The sequence below is a fragment of the Sorghum bicolor genome, chromosome 1 (assembly GCF_000003195.3).
Source record: "Sorghum bicolor cultivar BTx623 chromosome 1, Sorghum_bicolor_NCBIv3, whole genome shotgun sequence".
Taxonomy (NCBI): Eukaryota; Viridiplantae; Streptophyta; class Magnoliopsida; order Poales; family Poaceae; genus Sorghum; species Sorghum bicolor.
The window spans coordinates 65,824,043-65,841,116 of record NC_012870.2 but is presented as its reverse complement, the minus strand read 5'-3'; the positions used below and the strand labels follow the sequence as shown (position 1 = coordinate 65,841,116).

At 44.7% G+C, this 17,074-nt stretch overlaps 2 protein-coding genes across 4 annotated transcripts; both read right to left on the bottom strand.

Moving 5' to 3' along the window:
• Window positions 1,170-9,166, bottom strand: LOC8082645 (monocopper oxidase-like protein SKU5). Of its 2 annotated transcripts, XM_021450137.1 has the most exons (13): window positions 8,768-9,166; window positions 8,151-8,670; window positions 7,689-8,055; window positions 7,224-7,589; window positions 7,070-7,148; window positions 6,184-6,374; window positions 4,031-4,127; window positions 3,662-3,753; window positions 2,861-3,564; window positions 2,715-2,785; window positions 2,349-2,438; window positions 2,093-2,260; window positions 1,170-1,893 (listed from the first exon to the last, which is right to left on the bottom strand). In XM_021450137.1, the coding sequence occupies exons 1-12, from the start codon at window positions 8,906-8,908 to the stop codon at window positions 2,129-2,131; spliced, it is 2,850 nt and encodes a 949-aa protein (XP_021305812.1). In that variant the 5' UTR covers window positions 8,909-9,166; the 3' UTR covers window positions 1,170-1,893; window positions 2,093-2,128. The 2 variants fall into 2 exon arrangements, with proteins under 2 accessions (XP_021305812.1, XP_002465266.1); XM_002465221.2 differs by lacking the exons at window positions 1,170-1,893; window positions 2,093-2,260; window positions 2,349-2,438; ... (2 more) ...; window positions 3,662-3,753; window positions 4,031-4,127 and adding an exon at window positions 5,640-6,070 and having other exon boundaries at window positions 8,768-9,164.
• On the bottom strand, window positions 12,558-15,381 carry LOC8082283 (isoflavone 2'-hydroxylase). 2 transcript variants are annotated; one of them, XM_021451322.1, is made up of 5 exons: window positions 14,705-15,381; window positions 14,161-14,488; window positions 13,508-13,866; window positions 13,110-13,381; window positions 12,558-12,874 (listed from the first exon to the last, which is right to left on the bottom strand). In XM_021451322.1, the coding sequence occupies exons 1-4, from the start codon at window positions 15,337-15,339 to the stop codon at window positions 13,111-13,113; spliced, it is 1,593 nt and encodes a 530-aa protein (XP_021306997.1). In that variant the 5' UTR covers window positions 15,340-15,381; the 3' UTR covers window positions 12,558-12,874; window position 13,110. The 2 variants fall into 2 exon arrangements, with proteins under 2 accessions (XP_021306997.1, XP_021306998.1); XM_021451323.1 differs by having other exon boundaries at window positions 14,161-14,485.

Here is a 17,074-nt window from a genome sequence, read left to right as displayed (position 1 = left end):
TCTATGCATGTGTCTAAACATTCAATATGATAGGTGCTAAAAAAATCATTACAAACCAAACGGGACCTTATTTTGGAACGATAATCACTACGAGTGACAACATGGTTAGACCAGTCTCAGTAGTAAAGAAAGAGATGATAAGAGTTATATGAGAGCAGAGAAAATGTCATGGGTATGAAATTATTTTGCGCTGTTTCTAAAGTTAGAAACTGCTGAGACTGGCTTTAGAACACCTCTCTGGCTTTGCGCCTCTCTTTCTAACAATTGGTTGGAACTTGGAAGGAACAACATTTTGACGCTGGAAACATAAATAAGCTCAGAAATCTGGTTGTCCTGGATCTTGCAGCCACCGGTCTCAGTGGAGATATCCCAGATATTCAATAGGGCAGCTCAAGAGACTAGAGCAGCTTCACCTGGGGGCCAAAACCACCTGTCGGGAGAGCTGCCAGCGGCTCTCAGCAAATGTATAAATGGAACAACAACTTCCACGGAGTGCTCAACAATAATGTAACTTCTCTGTCCTATCCAATCTGAAACTTTTCGATCTTTGAACAAACAACTTTACTGGAACAATTCCAGAAAGCATTTTCTCATGCACCAAACTGACTGCACTATCTTAACTTTGGTTGCCATTAAGGTTTGGCAACATCTACAAATAATAAGTTCCATCAATCTAGCTGTGAACCAAAATTGTCTCTGTTACTGATTTACAAGAAAGGCAACATGTGATTTTGAGGGGATAAATAGTTAGCACTGCTCCATACCAGTTCTATGGTGGAGGCACAGCTGTCAGTGTAAGCGTTTGGTTACCAGGTTCGCTCCAGCAGCTAGAATCAGTATTATGAATGAATAAATCATCAATAATATGAAGGCATTATCGCTTGAGTAGAATCATGTACAAATAAGTAGTGTTTATGAGTGTTTGTTATTAATTCTTTTTCTTCAAGACTTGCAGTTTTGCAACTATTTTCAATGGGGAATATCATTACATTTTCAGATATAACTGTACATAAAAACAATCAAGCATGACAACCTGAAAAGCAATAGGAATTCAGGCAATTTATTATTATTATTGTACAGCTGTTCTGCAATCCCATTTTCTCGCCATTAAACATGGCACTCACAGAGGGAAAATGGGCAACTGACTGTGAAAATAAAATGGATGCATGCAGGGGACAACTTTCAGTTTATTAAAACTGGTATTTGTTTCAGGATAGGAACAAAAGTTGGGGAAGTAATTCTAATCATCCATGTCAATATTGGAGTCATTCTGACCAAGCACCAGCTGAGTAACCAATCACAAATTCATGACACAATAGGATGCTAGTTTTGTATACTGTTAATGTGTTAGTGACTTAGTGTAATGCTAACTAGAAAATAACAACTGGGTGGTGACTAGTGAAGTTATACCAGGAACATGGCGGAAGTCTACCTCTGCAGCTTCAGGTGCAACCAACAAGGACAATCTGCCTCTCTACAATTTTTGCTCCTTGTCTTGACAAATCTTCAGGGAGCACAGGACTATACAACAACAACAACAACAACAACAACCACAACCACAACAAAGCCTTTTAGTCCCAAGCAAGTTGGGGTAGCCTAGAGTTGAAACCCAACATGAGTCACGGTTCAGGTACGTCGATCAGGGAGCACAGGACTATGCAAAGGGGAAATTTTCAAACGATCCATCTACGCAGGATGTCAGTAAGGGGTGGGAATTAGTCAAAGTGGCTATGTCAACTTTGCATCTAAAGCCTTGAACGCAGGATGTCAGTAAGGGGTGGGAATTAGTCAAAGTGGCTATGTCAACTTTGCATCTAAAGCCTTGATCCATCAAGGCTATCTTGAACTGCCTGAATGCTGCATTCCCTCAGCTCTTTCTATGTCAACTTCCCCCTGCAACATTACACAAGACTCATTCCTTGAGTTTAAATTAGAAGTAAGGTACAAACAGAATAAGACAAATTCAATGGAAGAAGAAAAAAATATTCCTAAATCACAAAAATAACCATTTGTGGAAGCGAAATATTTTACTGAACTGAATACAAATATGAGTGTTGCATCAAGAGCTACTGAAAAAGAACAAATGCTGTACCATTTCATCAGGAACTCTATTAGGTCTGTTAGCATCTTAGATTCCTTCTCTAACTGGATCTCTTCTCATATGCAGAGAATCCATCATTGACCCTTTAGGCTGCTTACCAGTTCTATCAGATGGGTCCAGGCTGCTTAGACCCCAGGTATACATGACAAACTTCCGCACCTGTTACCAGCAAAATCAATATGTTTTATTGATCATGGAGACAATCAGAATGATATAATGATCAAATTTGGATCAAATCATTCTTCACCTTGTCCCAATTTCGCTGAGCTCGTCGTTTGCTCAGAATTTTCAGCATTCTGGTATCCTCATCATGAAGCTTCTTTATCCTTGCTTCACACTGAAAAATGATGTGTTAATAGCACGAGCAATTGCATATCTTTTATTTTATTTTCTTGCTATGATAAACAGGCAGCTCATGGTTATTCCTTTGTTTCAGTGCCACGGAATGAGCGTGAATAACAACCCAATGGACAGTGGACGTGAAGGAACCAAATAAAAAGGCAAAGGGATGCAAAGATGCAGAAATCGAAGTTGGACTATTTAGTTTCATTGGCACAAAATGAAATACATCGGCAAGGTTTTCAGACAAGAAAACCAATTTGGCAGGACTTACTTGAGCCATGAGGCAGAGACAAATTGCCACACTGAAGGCATAAAGGCCACCAATACTTGCGAGTACACTAACTGCAGATAACTGTCTCCATTAGATGCTACAAATGTAAAATCTGTGCATAAAGGACAATGCTTCATGAGACTCACCTGGTCCTACTACACTCTCTTTGCTGATCTCCACAATGTAGTCTGAGAGATAACTTATGTAAAGAGTAGTATTCACCACTCCATCCCTGGGGTTCTGCAGAGATGAATTCAAGCTGCCAACATCAGAAAATGTAGATCCTTGAGTGAAGTCCTGAACCAGTGGCTGCAAGAGCCTCAGGTTACCAAGATTGTTGTATATCTGAGGGAACAGCTGGATCTTCAGAACATTGGAATCTCTTCCCCTAAACGTCTTCAACTTGCCATCATCAGCGTAACCGTCAGAGTTCATCGTACCACTCACAAAGCTCATGTGCTGATTGTTGCCATGTTGCCTTGCGGTCAGGTTGAACTGGAAACCAACAGCGGTTGCTGGCTGCCCTGGCAGGTCGACAAATTGCCAGGACACGTAGTGGTCTCTCGGAGGGACCCGGCATCCATTGCACCTGAGCGTAATGGATGGCCCCTGGCTCGTGTTTGTGCAGCTGTAGTTGAACAGTGCTGGCAGGGGAACCACCCTGAAGTCCATGAACCCGGGTGTCCCCATTGCTACCGTCAAAGGAGCAACTGCTTGAGTGCAGGACATGCTGGAGACGGTTGTGATGTGGAATTCAAGATCGTTCACGAAAGACAGCAGGTCCGGAGCGTTGGCTGGCTTGACTCGATGCATCTCAAGGCTGCGCCTTTTGATCGCTTGATACAAGAGCCTGTAATAATCTGAGAATAAGTTAGATATGGGAATTAATAAAAGCAAGCAGAGGAGCTGATTAATTTTTTGTAGAAAGGTCTATGAGCAGCACTTACACAGTCAATAATCCAGTGAAGATGATCAAGCTAGCAACTGAAAATGTGCCACCCAACTCAGTTTTTCTTTTCCTTAGTACTTGCTGATCCCCCTGGACATTTTCAGGAGCCAAAACAATGTGACTCAGGATAAACTTTTTCAGTTTCCAACATGAGAATTGTTGTGGACGCTTTCATTGGGAAGCAGTACAGCAGAAAGAAGGCGCCAGCAGCCTCTAGTGGCTGTTGTCGAAATACAATTCCTAAGTCATTGATTCGTAAGCGCATTGATTCCTAAGCAATTCCTAAGCGCATTGATTCGTTTCTGGTTAAATTTGTACAGAATCGGCATGAAATTAGCACCGGAAACAAGAGAGATAGGGAACGGACCGTCCAGTGGCTGTTGTCGAAGAGGCAGTCGAGGCGGCTGACCCAGTACCGGGCCCGGAACATCCTCTTCTCCCCGCGAGGGTCCCGGCCGGCGAACCTGGCTGCGGCGCAGAAGGCGAGCCAGCAGAGGAGCAACGCGAGGGTCGCCTCGAGGATCACGGCCTGGGACTGGGTGAGGCGGCGGATGGCGTAGATCGAGAGCACCGGCTCCAGGAAGTAGAGGCTGTGGTTCCGCGGCGCGCCCACGGAGCCCACCTGCCAGTCCCCCCACCCGCCGCCAGGCATCGGGGTGCAGCTGCCGGTGCCGTTGCCGCTGAGGTAGTAGTAGTACCCCGGATCGCAGGCGCAGAGGGTGGCGTTGTACGCGAACATGCGCGCCGCCGCGCAGGCCGCCATGGGTAGAGACCACACTGGTAGTGGTAGAGACCACCAGCTGCCGAAGCTGCGCTGCAGAGAAGAGAGAAGAATCCAGTAGCTTCGTTGGGCTCTCTTCAGGGTTTAACTAGGCAGCTTTGCTTGCTTGCTTACTCAGCTCAATTAAGAGGAGCTGTGTTCTAAGCTTCCAATTCACAAAATTTTTTAGTTGAAAAGTAACCTTCTTTACCCTTTCTGGCGAAAATCATGTGCCGAAAAGAGATGCTGAGCAAATTAATAAACATGTGTGTTGGATCCCTCATCCCTTGATGTCACTGTCAGTCAGTCAGCAGCTGATTTTCTTGGCTCCCTGGGGAAAGGCTTCAGCATCTCAACTTCCTTTTAATATGATTATTGATAGTTGATTACAGGCAATCCATTCGGGTCAAGACTTAACTCTTAAGCATTGCCATTCCTGTAGTTGAATGATTGAGCAGAGTAGCTCTGGCAAACCCTCACTGCAATGTGCAATCCAGCGAGAAATTTCAAAGGAATTCCATTGAATTCAGCTGGGTCTCCTTTCTGCTTAGATACAATGGTGAACTAGTACCCTACCAACGAATAATGTACTGTAGTACTAGCATTCAAATTTCAAATTCAAAGTCACGACTCACGACGGATAAAAGAAAAGAACGAACGGACGAACATCAGCAGCTACCCGGCTCTTGGGGGGTTCAATTTTGATATTTTGACCATCAACCATATCGACGTGCTGTCAAATAATTGAACTTGAGTCGGGATTTGAGTATAAACAAACCTCTATCGCAGCAGGCAGATTGACAACGACAGACACTAGGATTTGCATTGTGCTGGCGTTCCACTAAACACCTTAGCTACGATACCAAATAAGCAAATATTGTTTGAATCGAAAAAATAGGTCGAATAACTGGCCGTTGGATTTGACAAAATTATAAATTCATATAAGATTTATAATATGTTGTAAAGATTGAAACCTATGATATTAATTATTATTAACATAATTAGCCCTTTTAAACTTACACATGGACTTCTTAACTTTAAATAGTATTGTCACATAGAACCATCAACTATTTGAAAAGCCATTTATATTAATTATATTATGTTTGGATCATAGGATTATATTATGTAGAATCCTAGGATTATATTTAAAATACATGATAAGATCATTAGTCTCGATTTGGCATTATGGTATCTTAAGCTTCTAGGATCAAGATCGGAATCCTAACAACTTTCAACCTTGGCAATAAGTAAAACACAGTGGTCTTAATTAACCAGTCAAATTACATACAAAACATGAAAACAATCAACTCACGGCAACACCAAGCACATTATTTACAGACACTTCTGGAGGGGAAAAAAATCTTACTCCACCTCTGCAAATCTCCCACTTTTGGGAGTTGCATCAAAGCACACAAACGTAACCAAATCAAGAATCAGAGTTCTCAAAAAATAACCTAGCATCATCCATACTGCCTTTCATGTCCATTGTAGCAGTGTCCCCCTATTGACATCAATAGACAACTTAGGTGGGGGTTGAATCATCGCGACCAAAGGGCAAAGCATGCCAACAAAACCAGGAGAGAAACTGTTTTCCCCCACAGTGGAACTGGAGTAGCTTCCGAGTATTGGAATCTATGTGATTGTTCTCTGCAGAGAAAAAAAAAATCAAGGCCATGTTCTATGCAAGAACAGGTAGAAATAAGTAAACTTATGCTTGTGGTGCAAACTTTATAACATGTACAAAGTCACAGGAAGCTCACTTCTGTAGGCTTGAGAGTGCACCACAGAAAATTGCGTTATCTGGAATAGTGCTGCTGTTGTCCTCTGGGTTAACAACATTTATGTACACTTCTTGACCCAAGTACCAGGTGTCAAGGTTCTGAACACGCAAGTTCCAAATGCCTGCATTGTCCAGAAACACAAGAATAGCTGTCCAAGCTCCAGGGAATACCTGCAATCAAGTAGACACAGAATCAAAGGCATGCCAAGCTAAGGATTGTACAGCAATCCAATGATGCATCGCAAAGTGGATAGTACAGAGCAATATTTACATTGTTTAACATTTTATTATAGATTACAGAACAATGAACATTGATTCATTCCTGAAGCAAAAATGAAGTCTGTTTAGGTCACCTTTTGGTCCCTTTCTGTTCTAGTTATGGGTGTGTTTGTACTCTATGACCTAAGGCAGTGTGTGTGTGTACTCAGGGCTTCTACCCTTCTCTTCTTCAATTCAAAGAAAAACAACTATCATGTGTGTTCAAGAACAGAAATTGCTAGAGCAAACAAACTGATTAACTATCTAAATTCATCTCATAGACTTATCCTTATTGAAATAGCATTAAACTAAAGACACGAAAAAAATTATTTTAACCACTACAGGATATATATACTTTCATCAGTCTTTTTTTTTAATTTGAGATTATATACTTTCGTCAGTCAGATAGCAAATAATTTAGTTAATAGCATTGTGTGTGTATCTGCTACCTGCCATTCCAACTAATATTGGAATAACAGCTAAAAGATGGGCTTTTTAAGTTGTGGGGTATGCGCTTGAATATTTAAGCATGTTTACTGATCATACTGGAACTATTGCAATGTTAACTTGGATGTCTATAAAGACTATGAGGCAGTAAATTTCAGCACCTGGATTGTAGAGCGTGCAACACCATCCCATTTGTTATAGGTGCCACGACTATTTTCTGTCCATAAACCATAATCCATCCTGAGAGAAAACAACCGTCAGATTGAGAATCGAAGCAGATATGGATAAAGAAGAGGAGTGTGGCATCTGTATTACCCAACGACAAAGAATGCGTAGCCATCCAAGTGGTAGCTCTGCACATTTGTGGCATTATTTTGGAATATAATCTCCATGAAGCCCTTATAGGTGCCATTTATAATAGATGTGTCAACTTTTGGTAGTCGGTTCATAGGATGATTAGGAAAATCCAATTTGAAGACCCCGGGGACATTAAATATTTGTGCAAGTACCAAAGGGGTCGAGGGCGCGATGTAAGAAATCTCATTGAGAGTAGAGCGCAGTTTTCCATCTATGAGCTCAGGTGCTCTACTCTGCAACAGGTACACATCTGTCACAGTAATGTCACCATAATGGAATGAGCCCTGTGGATTGGGGCGGGCACCGCTAGCTGTAACATTCCATCTGAAATAGGACAATGGTTGAAGGATGCATTGTATGTGAGCAAGAGCAACGCCATCTACAATGCACGGGATAGGAGTAATCCAAAATCAACAGAAATACCTGATGGATCTTGCTTGGTTTATAGAGAACGCTGTGTCATACTGATCATTTGGGGGATCTGGAAGAGGGCCAGAGGCTGGACCCTGGGAGTTAGAGTAATGGAGAATAGCAACACCAGTTAACTTATCCACAACAGCTGCATCAACGAAGCGTGCGCTGGCAACAACATAGTAATCAGTGCTGGCATTTTGGTCCATGGTGACCAAGAAGGAGTAGGACTGGCTAACATGGATGTCCAAGTTGGTGTAGTTCTGCTGCGAGGTGTAGGAGCCTTCGGTCTCAACAAGGAGCAGGTTGTGGTTCTGGATCCTGAAATTGAGGCTTGTTGAGACCCCAACATTGTGTACCCGAAACCTGTAAGTTTTCCCTGAAATGACAATCCCCAAGACAATACTACTGGTTTCATCCCCTCTCCATCTAGTAGTAGTCTAGCAAATGGAAATTTCGAATTGCAATGCAAACCTGGCTCGACATTGATCCTCTCATAGACAATCCCTGGTGGAACCACGGATTGGTTGTACTGGTAGGGTCCGAATCCATTGACGAGCACGCCGTCAGGGGCGCCCAGTAGGGTGCCCCCGTCGAGCGCTCTCCTGAGCTCCCTGTGGCCACGGTTATACCAGTCACCAATGAAGAGCGTGATGTCCCCGTCGGGAAAGCCGAAGGGGATGGGTATGACGTCGCGGTTGTTGATGGTGATGGCGCCGTAGCCCCCGGCGGCGCGGTGCAGCGGCGTGGAGGGGAAGTAGAAGAAGCTGCCGACCTGGTCCTTGACCTGGAACGTGTAGGTCCAGTTCCAGCCGGCGGGGATGGCGCAGTTGGTGCCGAGCACGCCGTCCTGCCACGCCGTCTTGCGCTGCTGCACGCCGTTCCAGGTGAGCAGCAGCGGCTCGTCCAGCGCGTTGCGGACGTTCACCACCACGTTCCAGTTGGTGGTCACGTTCAGGGGAGGGCCCGGGAACTGGCCGTTGATGCCAATCACCTGGTGCCAGCCCACCGCCGATGTCATGTCAGTGTCGATGCCGCCGCTGTTGCAGGAATGCAAGGGGGGGGGAGAGGGGAGGAGGGACGGGCGTCACCTTCTGCTTGACGCCGAGGGGCTGCGCGGAGACGTAGGAGACCTCCCAGTCGTAGTAGGCGTACGGGTCCCCCGACCGCGCCGGCGCCGGCGCCAGCGCCAGCGCCGCAGCCAACAGGAGCAGCAAGAGCAGCGGTGGCATTGGCGGCCGGAACTCGGTCGCTGCCGCCGGGCTCCGTCGATCTCGTCCTCAGGATTCGAATCGCAGGCTCGCGGCCAAGGCTCCGCGGATGTCGAGCGCTCGAATCCAGTCGAATGAGTTGGAAGCGGCACGAGCCGAGTGGAGATCGGGGAGAGGCGGAGAGCGGCAAGCACAGCACAGCAGAGGGAAAAGTGGTGAGGGGAGGCGGCGGAAAAGAAGCTGCTGGTCGGCGTGCCCTTCGGGCCTTTGCCCGCACTCTCCGCTCCGGCTCCGCACTGGAACTGGAAAGAATCGACAACGTTCGAGTCTCGAACACTTTTCGGCTCGGGCTCGGCCTAGTCTACTGGTGGGCTGGACCCACTTGTGAAGGCCCATCAGGAATTGACAGATTACACTGCAGGCCGCCGATTTCTGACGCCCCACTGTTGGATTCACAAGCGCCCGCCAGGCAGCCACGAGCCACGAAGCAAGTACTCTCTTCCGATCCGACTGGCGGCCAGGAAATGGAAAAGATTCACCTTGCTTCTTAGAGCAACTCCAGCCCTCTACTTTTGATTTGAGTGCCACCTTCCACATTTACTAATGGGTTAAATAAACGTTAAAACCAATTAGTAAACAAAGACATGTCTTTAGGATTTATTAATATTATTAAACATGGACGTTGAACGCTAATAAAAAAGATCTTATTATTTTTCGAAATGAATTAATTTCGTGGATAAAATAGTTTTAGAAAAGTTTAGAATTATTATTTAAACCATAAAAATACTCCGAAAGTTTTGAAAATTTACGGAAAAAATTCTTAGAGACACTAGAAACCCAAGTAAAGTATTTTAAGCTCATGATAAGATAATTTGGAGCACCTAACAATTAAATTATGCTTATATAAAAGTGGAAACAAGTTCTAGAAAAAGCTAAAATAATTCCTAGTAAATTTGTTGAGATTGATTGATAGACAAGAAACTTAAGAGAGTGATTTGTATTATAAAGAAAAGATTTTTAGAAGCTCTAAACAAAAGTTTAAGCTAAAAAACAAGGGATTTAATTGTAGAAAAAATAAAGACTTGCCAGATAAGGAAAATCAACCTACTAGACGTATTTTAAAGAATTTGCTCACTATCTACACATGAGAAGTTAGAAGCAAACATCACTTCAAATAAAATTCCGTCAAATTAATTCAGAAAGGTCTGAAGATTTATATTTTTTATATAACTAATTGACACTACATAAAACTAAATTTTTAAAATTTTATTAAAATATCTAAATATTTATTTTAGTTAATGTTTTCTATGTATAACCCAAAATCAGAAATTTTAGGGTGTGATAGCCACCAAAGTATGCCTTACATGTCAAAGTCCCCCTTAATCCCATCTGATCCTCTCTAAACCCCTTGGTTTGGTGTATAAATGAACAAAGCCAAAGGTTTCTGAAATGCATCCTTAGAATCACATCTTATGTCAGTGCTACAAAAATGATTTTAGGAGATGGAGAATTTTTATTTTTAAAGGTGGTTCTTTCATTTACAGAGGCATCAAAAATTTCTCTATCTTCCAAAATGGATTTACGACAACAAAAAAATGTTCATTTCTCAAAATCAAATTACGAGATGGGTTTTTTAAGAGATCCGCCTATGAAAATAGAGCCTGTTTTCAGAGACGAACCTCTTATTAAGAAGTCTACATTCGAGGACCAACCAAGCGTCGACCAACCAAGCCCATGAAAATTGTGGCCCATTCTAGCTTACCAGGGTTATATATAAAAGCGACTTAGGGTTTCTTCTCCTCCACTCTCTCTCATTCGTCTCTCTTCTTCTCTACTCTCTCGCATGGTGAGGCAGCATGGCGATGTGGCCTCCCTTGCGTGACCCTGCGGGATGCACCTTCCCTCCCTCGTGCGGCGTGACAGACCTCCATCCTCACAATGCTCGCCTCCTCTCTGTGCTCGGCCCCTAGTGTGCCCCCCACACTTGGTGCGCGTGCTGGTCTCCCGGGTCCAGCTCTCTAGCGTGCTATGGCACTACCCTGCCTACCTCCCCGGCATGTGTGGTATGCATCTTCCTTTCTGGATCTTCTTCCTCTCTCTCCCTCTAGAAATCACTCATTAATTTTCTTGATCTTCATCCTCCCTCCTACATATCTAAGGTTGTGCAGCGCATCTGTGGAGGCATCCATGTTACACTTGGTGGCGGGATCTATGTGAGGCATCAATGACAAGGTCGAAGCGGTAGTGATGCAACTAGAGTCAGAGCTGACAAACTTGTCAATGCGATCAAGGCAAGGCTCCTTCGTAGCCATTGGACTCTCTAACTACACAAGTTTCATAATGGCATGGGCTCAATGATGGTGCATCTGCCGAAGCGTCCACCATGGAGGAGGCACGGCGAGCTTCCTGATGGCATGGGCTCCCTATGCGTGGAGGAGGCGGAAGAGCAGTGCGGTGGCGGATCTGGCACAAGGTGTGCTCACCGGTAAGCTTAGGAACAGGCTCGGGAGTAGTGGATTTCTTTTGTTGTTTTTATTAATTAATAGATGTGGATGTGGATGTCATAAGAAGCCTGCCTCTGTAGTTGCTATTTTTGTAGATGGATAGGATACCATGTCCACCTTTCTAGTTGATATTTCTGGAGGCGGGCAGGGCCTCCAATGTTATTGATTAACACAGGCGAAGAGTTCTACGTCTAGAAATGTATTATGACCAGAAATATGTACTGCAGTACGTAGTGATACTTTTGCTCAAAATCACATCAAAAGCGGGAAGCCTGTAGCAACTATATGATCCACGAACCAATCAATCGATTGCCTGTCCGACCATCCTAACTCCGATCCTATTGGTGACGTAAAGTGCACACACAGTATCTATGACTCTAGAGGCCCCCAATGAAGGTTTCTGAAATGCATCTTTACAGCCACATCGTACGTTTACGAAGTGCACACTTGAGCTGAAAATCACATCGAAAGCCTGTAGCAACTATATGGTCCACGACTCAATCAATCGATTGCCTATCCGACCATCCTAAGGCCTTGTTTAGTTCCTTATAAATTTTGCAAGATTTTTTAGATTTTTCATCATATCAAATCTTACGGCACATGTATAAAACATTAAATATAAATTAAAAATAACTAATTATATAATTTACGATACGAATCTTTTGAGTCTAGTTAGTCCATGATTGAACAATATTTATCAAATACAAACAAAATACTACAATATCTATTTTATAAAAATTTTCACAACTAAACGAGACCTAATTATAACTCCAAAAGCCTGTAGCAATATGGTCCACGACCCAATCAATCGATTGCCTATCGGACCATCCTGTTGGTGACATGGACGGGCAAGGTATTGGCAACTCTCATCTACAGAATCACATCTTGTCTTTCTGAAGTAGTGCACACACTTGTCGGGTTTATGATTTTGTCTAATGTTCTTTTAATTCTTGAAAGAAAATTACAGACTATATATGTCTACATAAATTGCAGCGATCTAAATTTAATTTAATATAAAATATATGCAATAAACAGAGTTTTAGCAAGCCAGACTTCGGAAAGAAGATGCATATGGACCATAGAAGCACGAGGAAGACGGCCCTCGAACGAAACTCAAGAACACGCAATAATGCGAACACAGTGGAATTTTTTTTTGGTGCTGCCAAGGGCGCAGCGTTTTCTGTTGTTCTTTTATTGATATATATATATAAGAAAATCATATGAGTACAAGATCGTGGCGTTCGTGCGCACCACGCTCTGCACACGTCGCGCCATCCCACACGACCAGAGCTTGCCGCGCGCCATGGACTCCACCACTACATGCGAATGAAAGAAAAGGGAAGCTAGGCCACTGCATGAACCAAGCATGCATCTGGCTGTACGTACACAACAGATTATAATTTGATTTTGATATACTAGGCTTGCTTTTACATGCATATATAGGGATATAATAAGAGTAGCAACGTACGTACGCTTATTTGGACTTAGGCCTTGTTTAGTTGTCAAAAATTTTCAAGATTTCCCGTCACATCGAATCTTACGGCACATGCATGAAGTATTAAATATATATGAAAACAAAAACTATTTGCACAGTTCATCTGTAAACCGCGAGATGAATCTTTTAAGCCTAGATACTCTATAATTGGATAATGTTTGTCAAATAAAAACGAAAGTGCTACAGTGCCGTTTTTCACAAGTTTTTGCGAACTGAACAAGGCCTTAGATTTGTGAAAGAAGATGGAGCATAGAAGCACGAGGTCGACAGAAGGCCTCCAGAGGAACCTTCTTTGCCATGGTTAGGCCAGAGCCCTCAGCCATGTCCACTAGCTCCGTGCCCACTCGTTCCCAGTTGAAGCACTGGATCATAGTTCCCAAAGCAATGCCTGCCAACTGCATCCCCAGGTTCTCTGCTGGGCACCGTCGTCTCCCCATGCCAAATGACAGATCCACCATCTTGCCCGCTTGCGCTTGGTTCCTGCCATCCTCAAACCTACACATAATAATATTGCGCGCGTGCATATTTACATATAGTTAGCTCAATTGTATTGTGCAGCTAGCAATATATAGCTCAATGTATATAGTACTGAGAACGATTATTCAGTATCAGGATGTATACCTTTCCGGGAGGAAGGTTTCTGGGTCATCCCATGTCCCAGGATCCCTATGGATGGCAAATGCATTCACGACAAGCATCGTTCCTTTGGGAATATGGAACCCACTGACCATGCAATCGGTAGAGGATTCACGAGGAATCAGAAGTGGTACCACTGGGTACAGCCGAAGCGTCTCTAGGATGATGCATCGAAGGTATGGCAACTTGGGGAGATCAGTCGCCTCCAGCAGGCGTTTAGGTTCCCCAACGCATGCATCGATTTCATCGCGAGCTTTCTTCATGACGTGAGGGTAGTTTAGCAAGAGAGACATCACCCACTCAATTGTATAGCTTGTACTAAGTGCCCCAGCTTCGATTGCACTCTTCAAAATGAGATTAATTTGAAAAAAAAAAACTTGATTAGTAGTGTACGCGCGTATATATCCATCGAATTTATAAAGCTATGACGATGAAGGCAGACAAAATAAATTTTGGTCGAAGAGATGAAATTAGATGAAATGCCCGGAATGACGCAATATGATTACCCACACCGTGATTTTCAATATTTCTATGTATTCTCCACGGTATATATATACTCACTTAAGATATTTCAAATCATACTATGTACTAGTAAAAAGTTTCAAATGACCCATATTTTTTAGTATATTGATACTCACAATACACGAGGAGCGGATGAGCTGATCCGTGCAGGCCTCGGGGTCCTTCTTTTGCAGTTCCAGCAGCACCCGGACCAACGTCCTGCGTGTTACTTCACCGCCCTTCTCCATCTCCTTGTGCTCCTCAATCAACCTCTGCAAAAACTCAGTCCTGTCTGCTTGCAGTCGCTGTAACCGGCGACCCACCGCGTTAACGTCCAGCAGCCACCGTGCCGGTGCCGGTAGGAAGTCCCACACCGTCAACGTGAGCTCCATCGTCTCCTCCACCATGGCCATGAAGCATCGGGCTTCCTCACTCACTTCCACGGTGTCGTCCTGTTCGTCACTACTACAGCACAACAACAATTTGTCAGTGTCATCTTTTAGCATCACATTCACTGTGCGTGCATATGCATCTTTTTTTATAAATTTATGAGTTGGTTGTCCATTACTATTGCATTATTACCCGATGACCACTAGAGGTCGATCGGATGACAATATTTAATTAAACACCCATTAATTTATAATCATGCATAATGTCCATCCTCATCATATTGTTAATTACCTCCGAGAGGACGTCCTCTTGCAGAGCATGTCCAGTAAGCCGTTCATTAGCATCTCCCACAGCCGTGCCTTGACGTCTACAAGAGCTCGCCCCTCAGAAGCAGCAAGCGCCACACGACAAAGGCGGCGTGCCATGGCCCGCGCCTCCTGCTCGTGGACATCGGCGAAGTGCTGCACTCGTTCCACGGAGGAGATCTCCGTGGCGGCGGTGCGCCGGACTTGGCGCCAGAATGCCCCGCAGTTGGAATGCCCCATGGTCGACCAGTCATAGGAGAGGATCTTCGCGGACGGCAGTCGCGGGCGGTTGCCGAACGAGGTGTCCAGTGCGACAAGGCACTGCTGGGCGACTGAGGCGGAGGACACAACCGCGACTCGGGTGGTGGAGCCGAATCGCAGGCCCAGGACGTCTCCATGGCGTTGGCGGTCGGCGAGGTGGGCGAGGGTGCGGTGGAGTGGCTTCTTTATCAGGAGGTGGAGGTGCCCCACTAGGGGAATGCCTCTGGGCTCCGGCGGATCCGGAGGTGGCTTATTATGGCCAGTGTGCTGTCTTCTTTGCACCAGTGTCAGCAGCAGTGCAGGGATGAAAAGGGCGATGACTACAGCTACAGCCATGGTGGTGCTTAAGGCAACGTCCATCGCCCAACACTCTGCAAGGAAGAAATTGGTCACAACATGGTTCGTGCCTTCTGTATGGGTATTTATAACAGCTCGCGTGTCCAGCTTGTTTTGTCCTTTATCCCCTAGATGTTTCCACGTATATAGGGTGCGTTTGGTTATATGGCTCCAGCTATCCTGGCTAGAAAGATAAGTTAGATTTGAGTTACTCTGTCCAAGTTAAGCTATCTTAGTAGTGTTTGGTTGTCATATGCTAACTAAGCCTAACTAAGTTAGTTTTTATTTGGTTGGCTGGATTAGCTGGTACTGCTACCTCACTCCACAACGGTGATCTTACCTCCTTCACCTTGTTCATCTTGACAGCAGCATCACCACCACAAAATCATCCACTACCCAGAGAGTAGGGGAGGAGGGAGTACGACAAAAGGAGCAGGGGAGGTCAAGCTCGAGCTCACTCACGCCTTCTAGATGCGAGTCCCCTCATTCCTCCTATACGGCAACCAGTGAGTTCCCTGCTCCCTCCCCAGCCGTGAGCTGTAGCAGAGGAAGCCGGCGAGCCCGGGCCCCTCCTTCGTCCCAAACATGAGCCGTACCACATGAAGGCGGTGAGCCTCCTCCTCCCTCCCCGGCTGCGAGCTATAGCAGAGGAAGCCGACGAGCCTGGGCCCCACTTTCCTTCTAAACACGAGCAACACCACATGAAGACAGTGAGCCCCCTCCTCCCTCCCAGGCGCGAGATCCACGAGACCTCTAGTGGGGATTTGGACCACGAGACCTTCGGTTGGGACTTGGAGCATAGGTCCTCTGGCGGGAAGAAGGAGCAGGTGACCTTCAGGGTGAGCAGCCTTGGGGGCGGGGTCGTCAGACGATCAGCGTCGGGGCATGGCATGTGCGGCGGCGGAAGAACGCGAGCGCAACGATTCGGGAGGTGACGAGAACTTGGTCAGAGCTTAGCCAAGCCTGGCCAGCGAAAAACAAACCCCTATCTCTTTTCCTAGAGCCAGGCTAGGACCACTAAAGTGGCTTATCTAGGCCTAGCTTTAGGCTGTTTACAAGCAACCAAACACTAGAAGGTGGCTATCTGGAGTCTGATTGGGAGTTAGCCACCTAACCAAACATGCCTATATAGGCTCTGTTTGGATCCATTCAACTAAAATTTAGCTACTAAAACTATTTTAGGTAACTAGTGCGACTAAACTATTTTAGCTCTTTTTAGTTAGTGTGTTTAGAAGCTTAGCTACTAAAGTGACTAAAGTTTAGCTGGCTAAAATATAGCAAGAGGAACCAAACAGACCCATAGTATAGAGCATCTTCAGCAGTTTGGCAAATGACTTCCTATCCATAAATTTTTTTAGCAAAATAAGGAAAAAACCATCTCCAATAGTTTTGCATTCAAATTTCCCATCTTTTTCTAACTTGACATATCTTCCTGTCTAGCGTGCAAATATAAGCGCAAGCTCCATGCTTGACATCGGTCTTTCTCTCATGTTTAGCTGGGCTCTTGGTTCGCTTAGCGGGACTCTTTGTTTTGTTAGCGGGTTTTTGGGTTATTAGAAACAAAATTTGCCAAACTGTTGGAGATAAGATTTTTTTCTCCCCATATTATTTTGGGAGTTGACAAACAATAAGATTTGAAAAACAAATTTTACCAAATGGTTGGAGATGCTCGAGCATCTCCAACTGGCAAATGACTTCCTATTCATAATTTTTTTAGCAAAGTGAGGAAAAAACCCTCTCCAACAGTTTGGCATTTCAA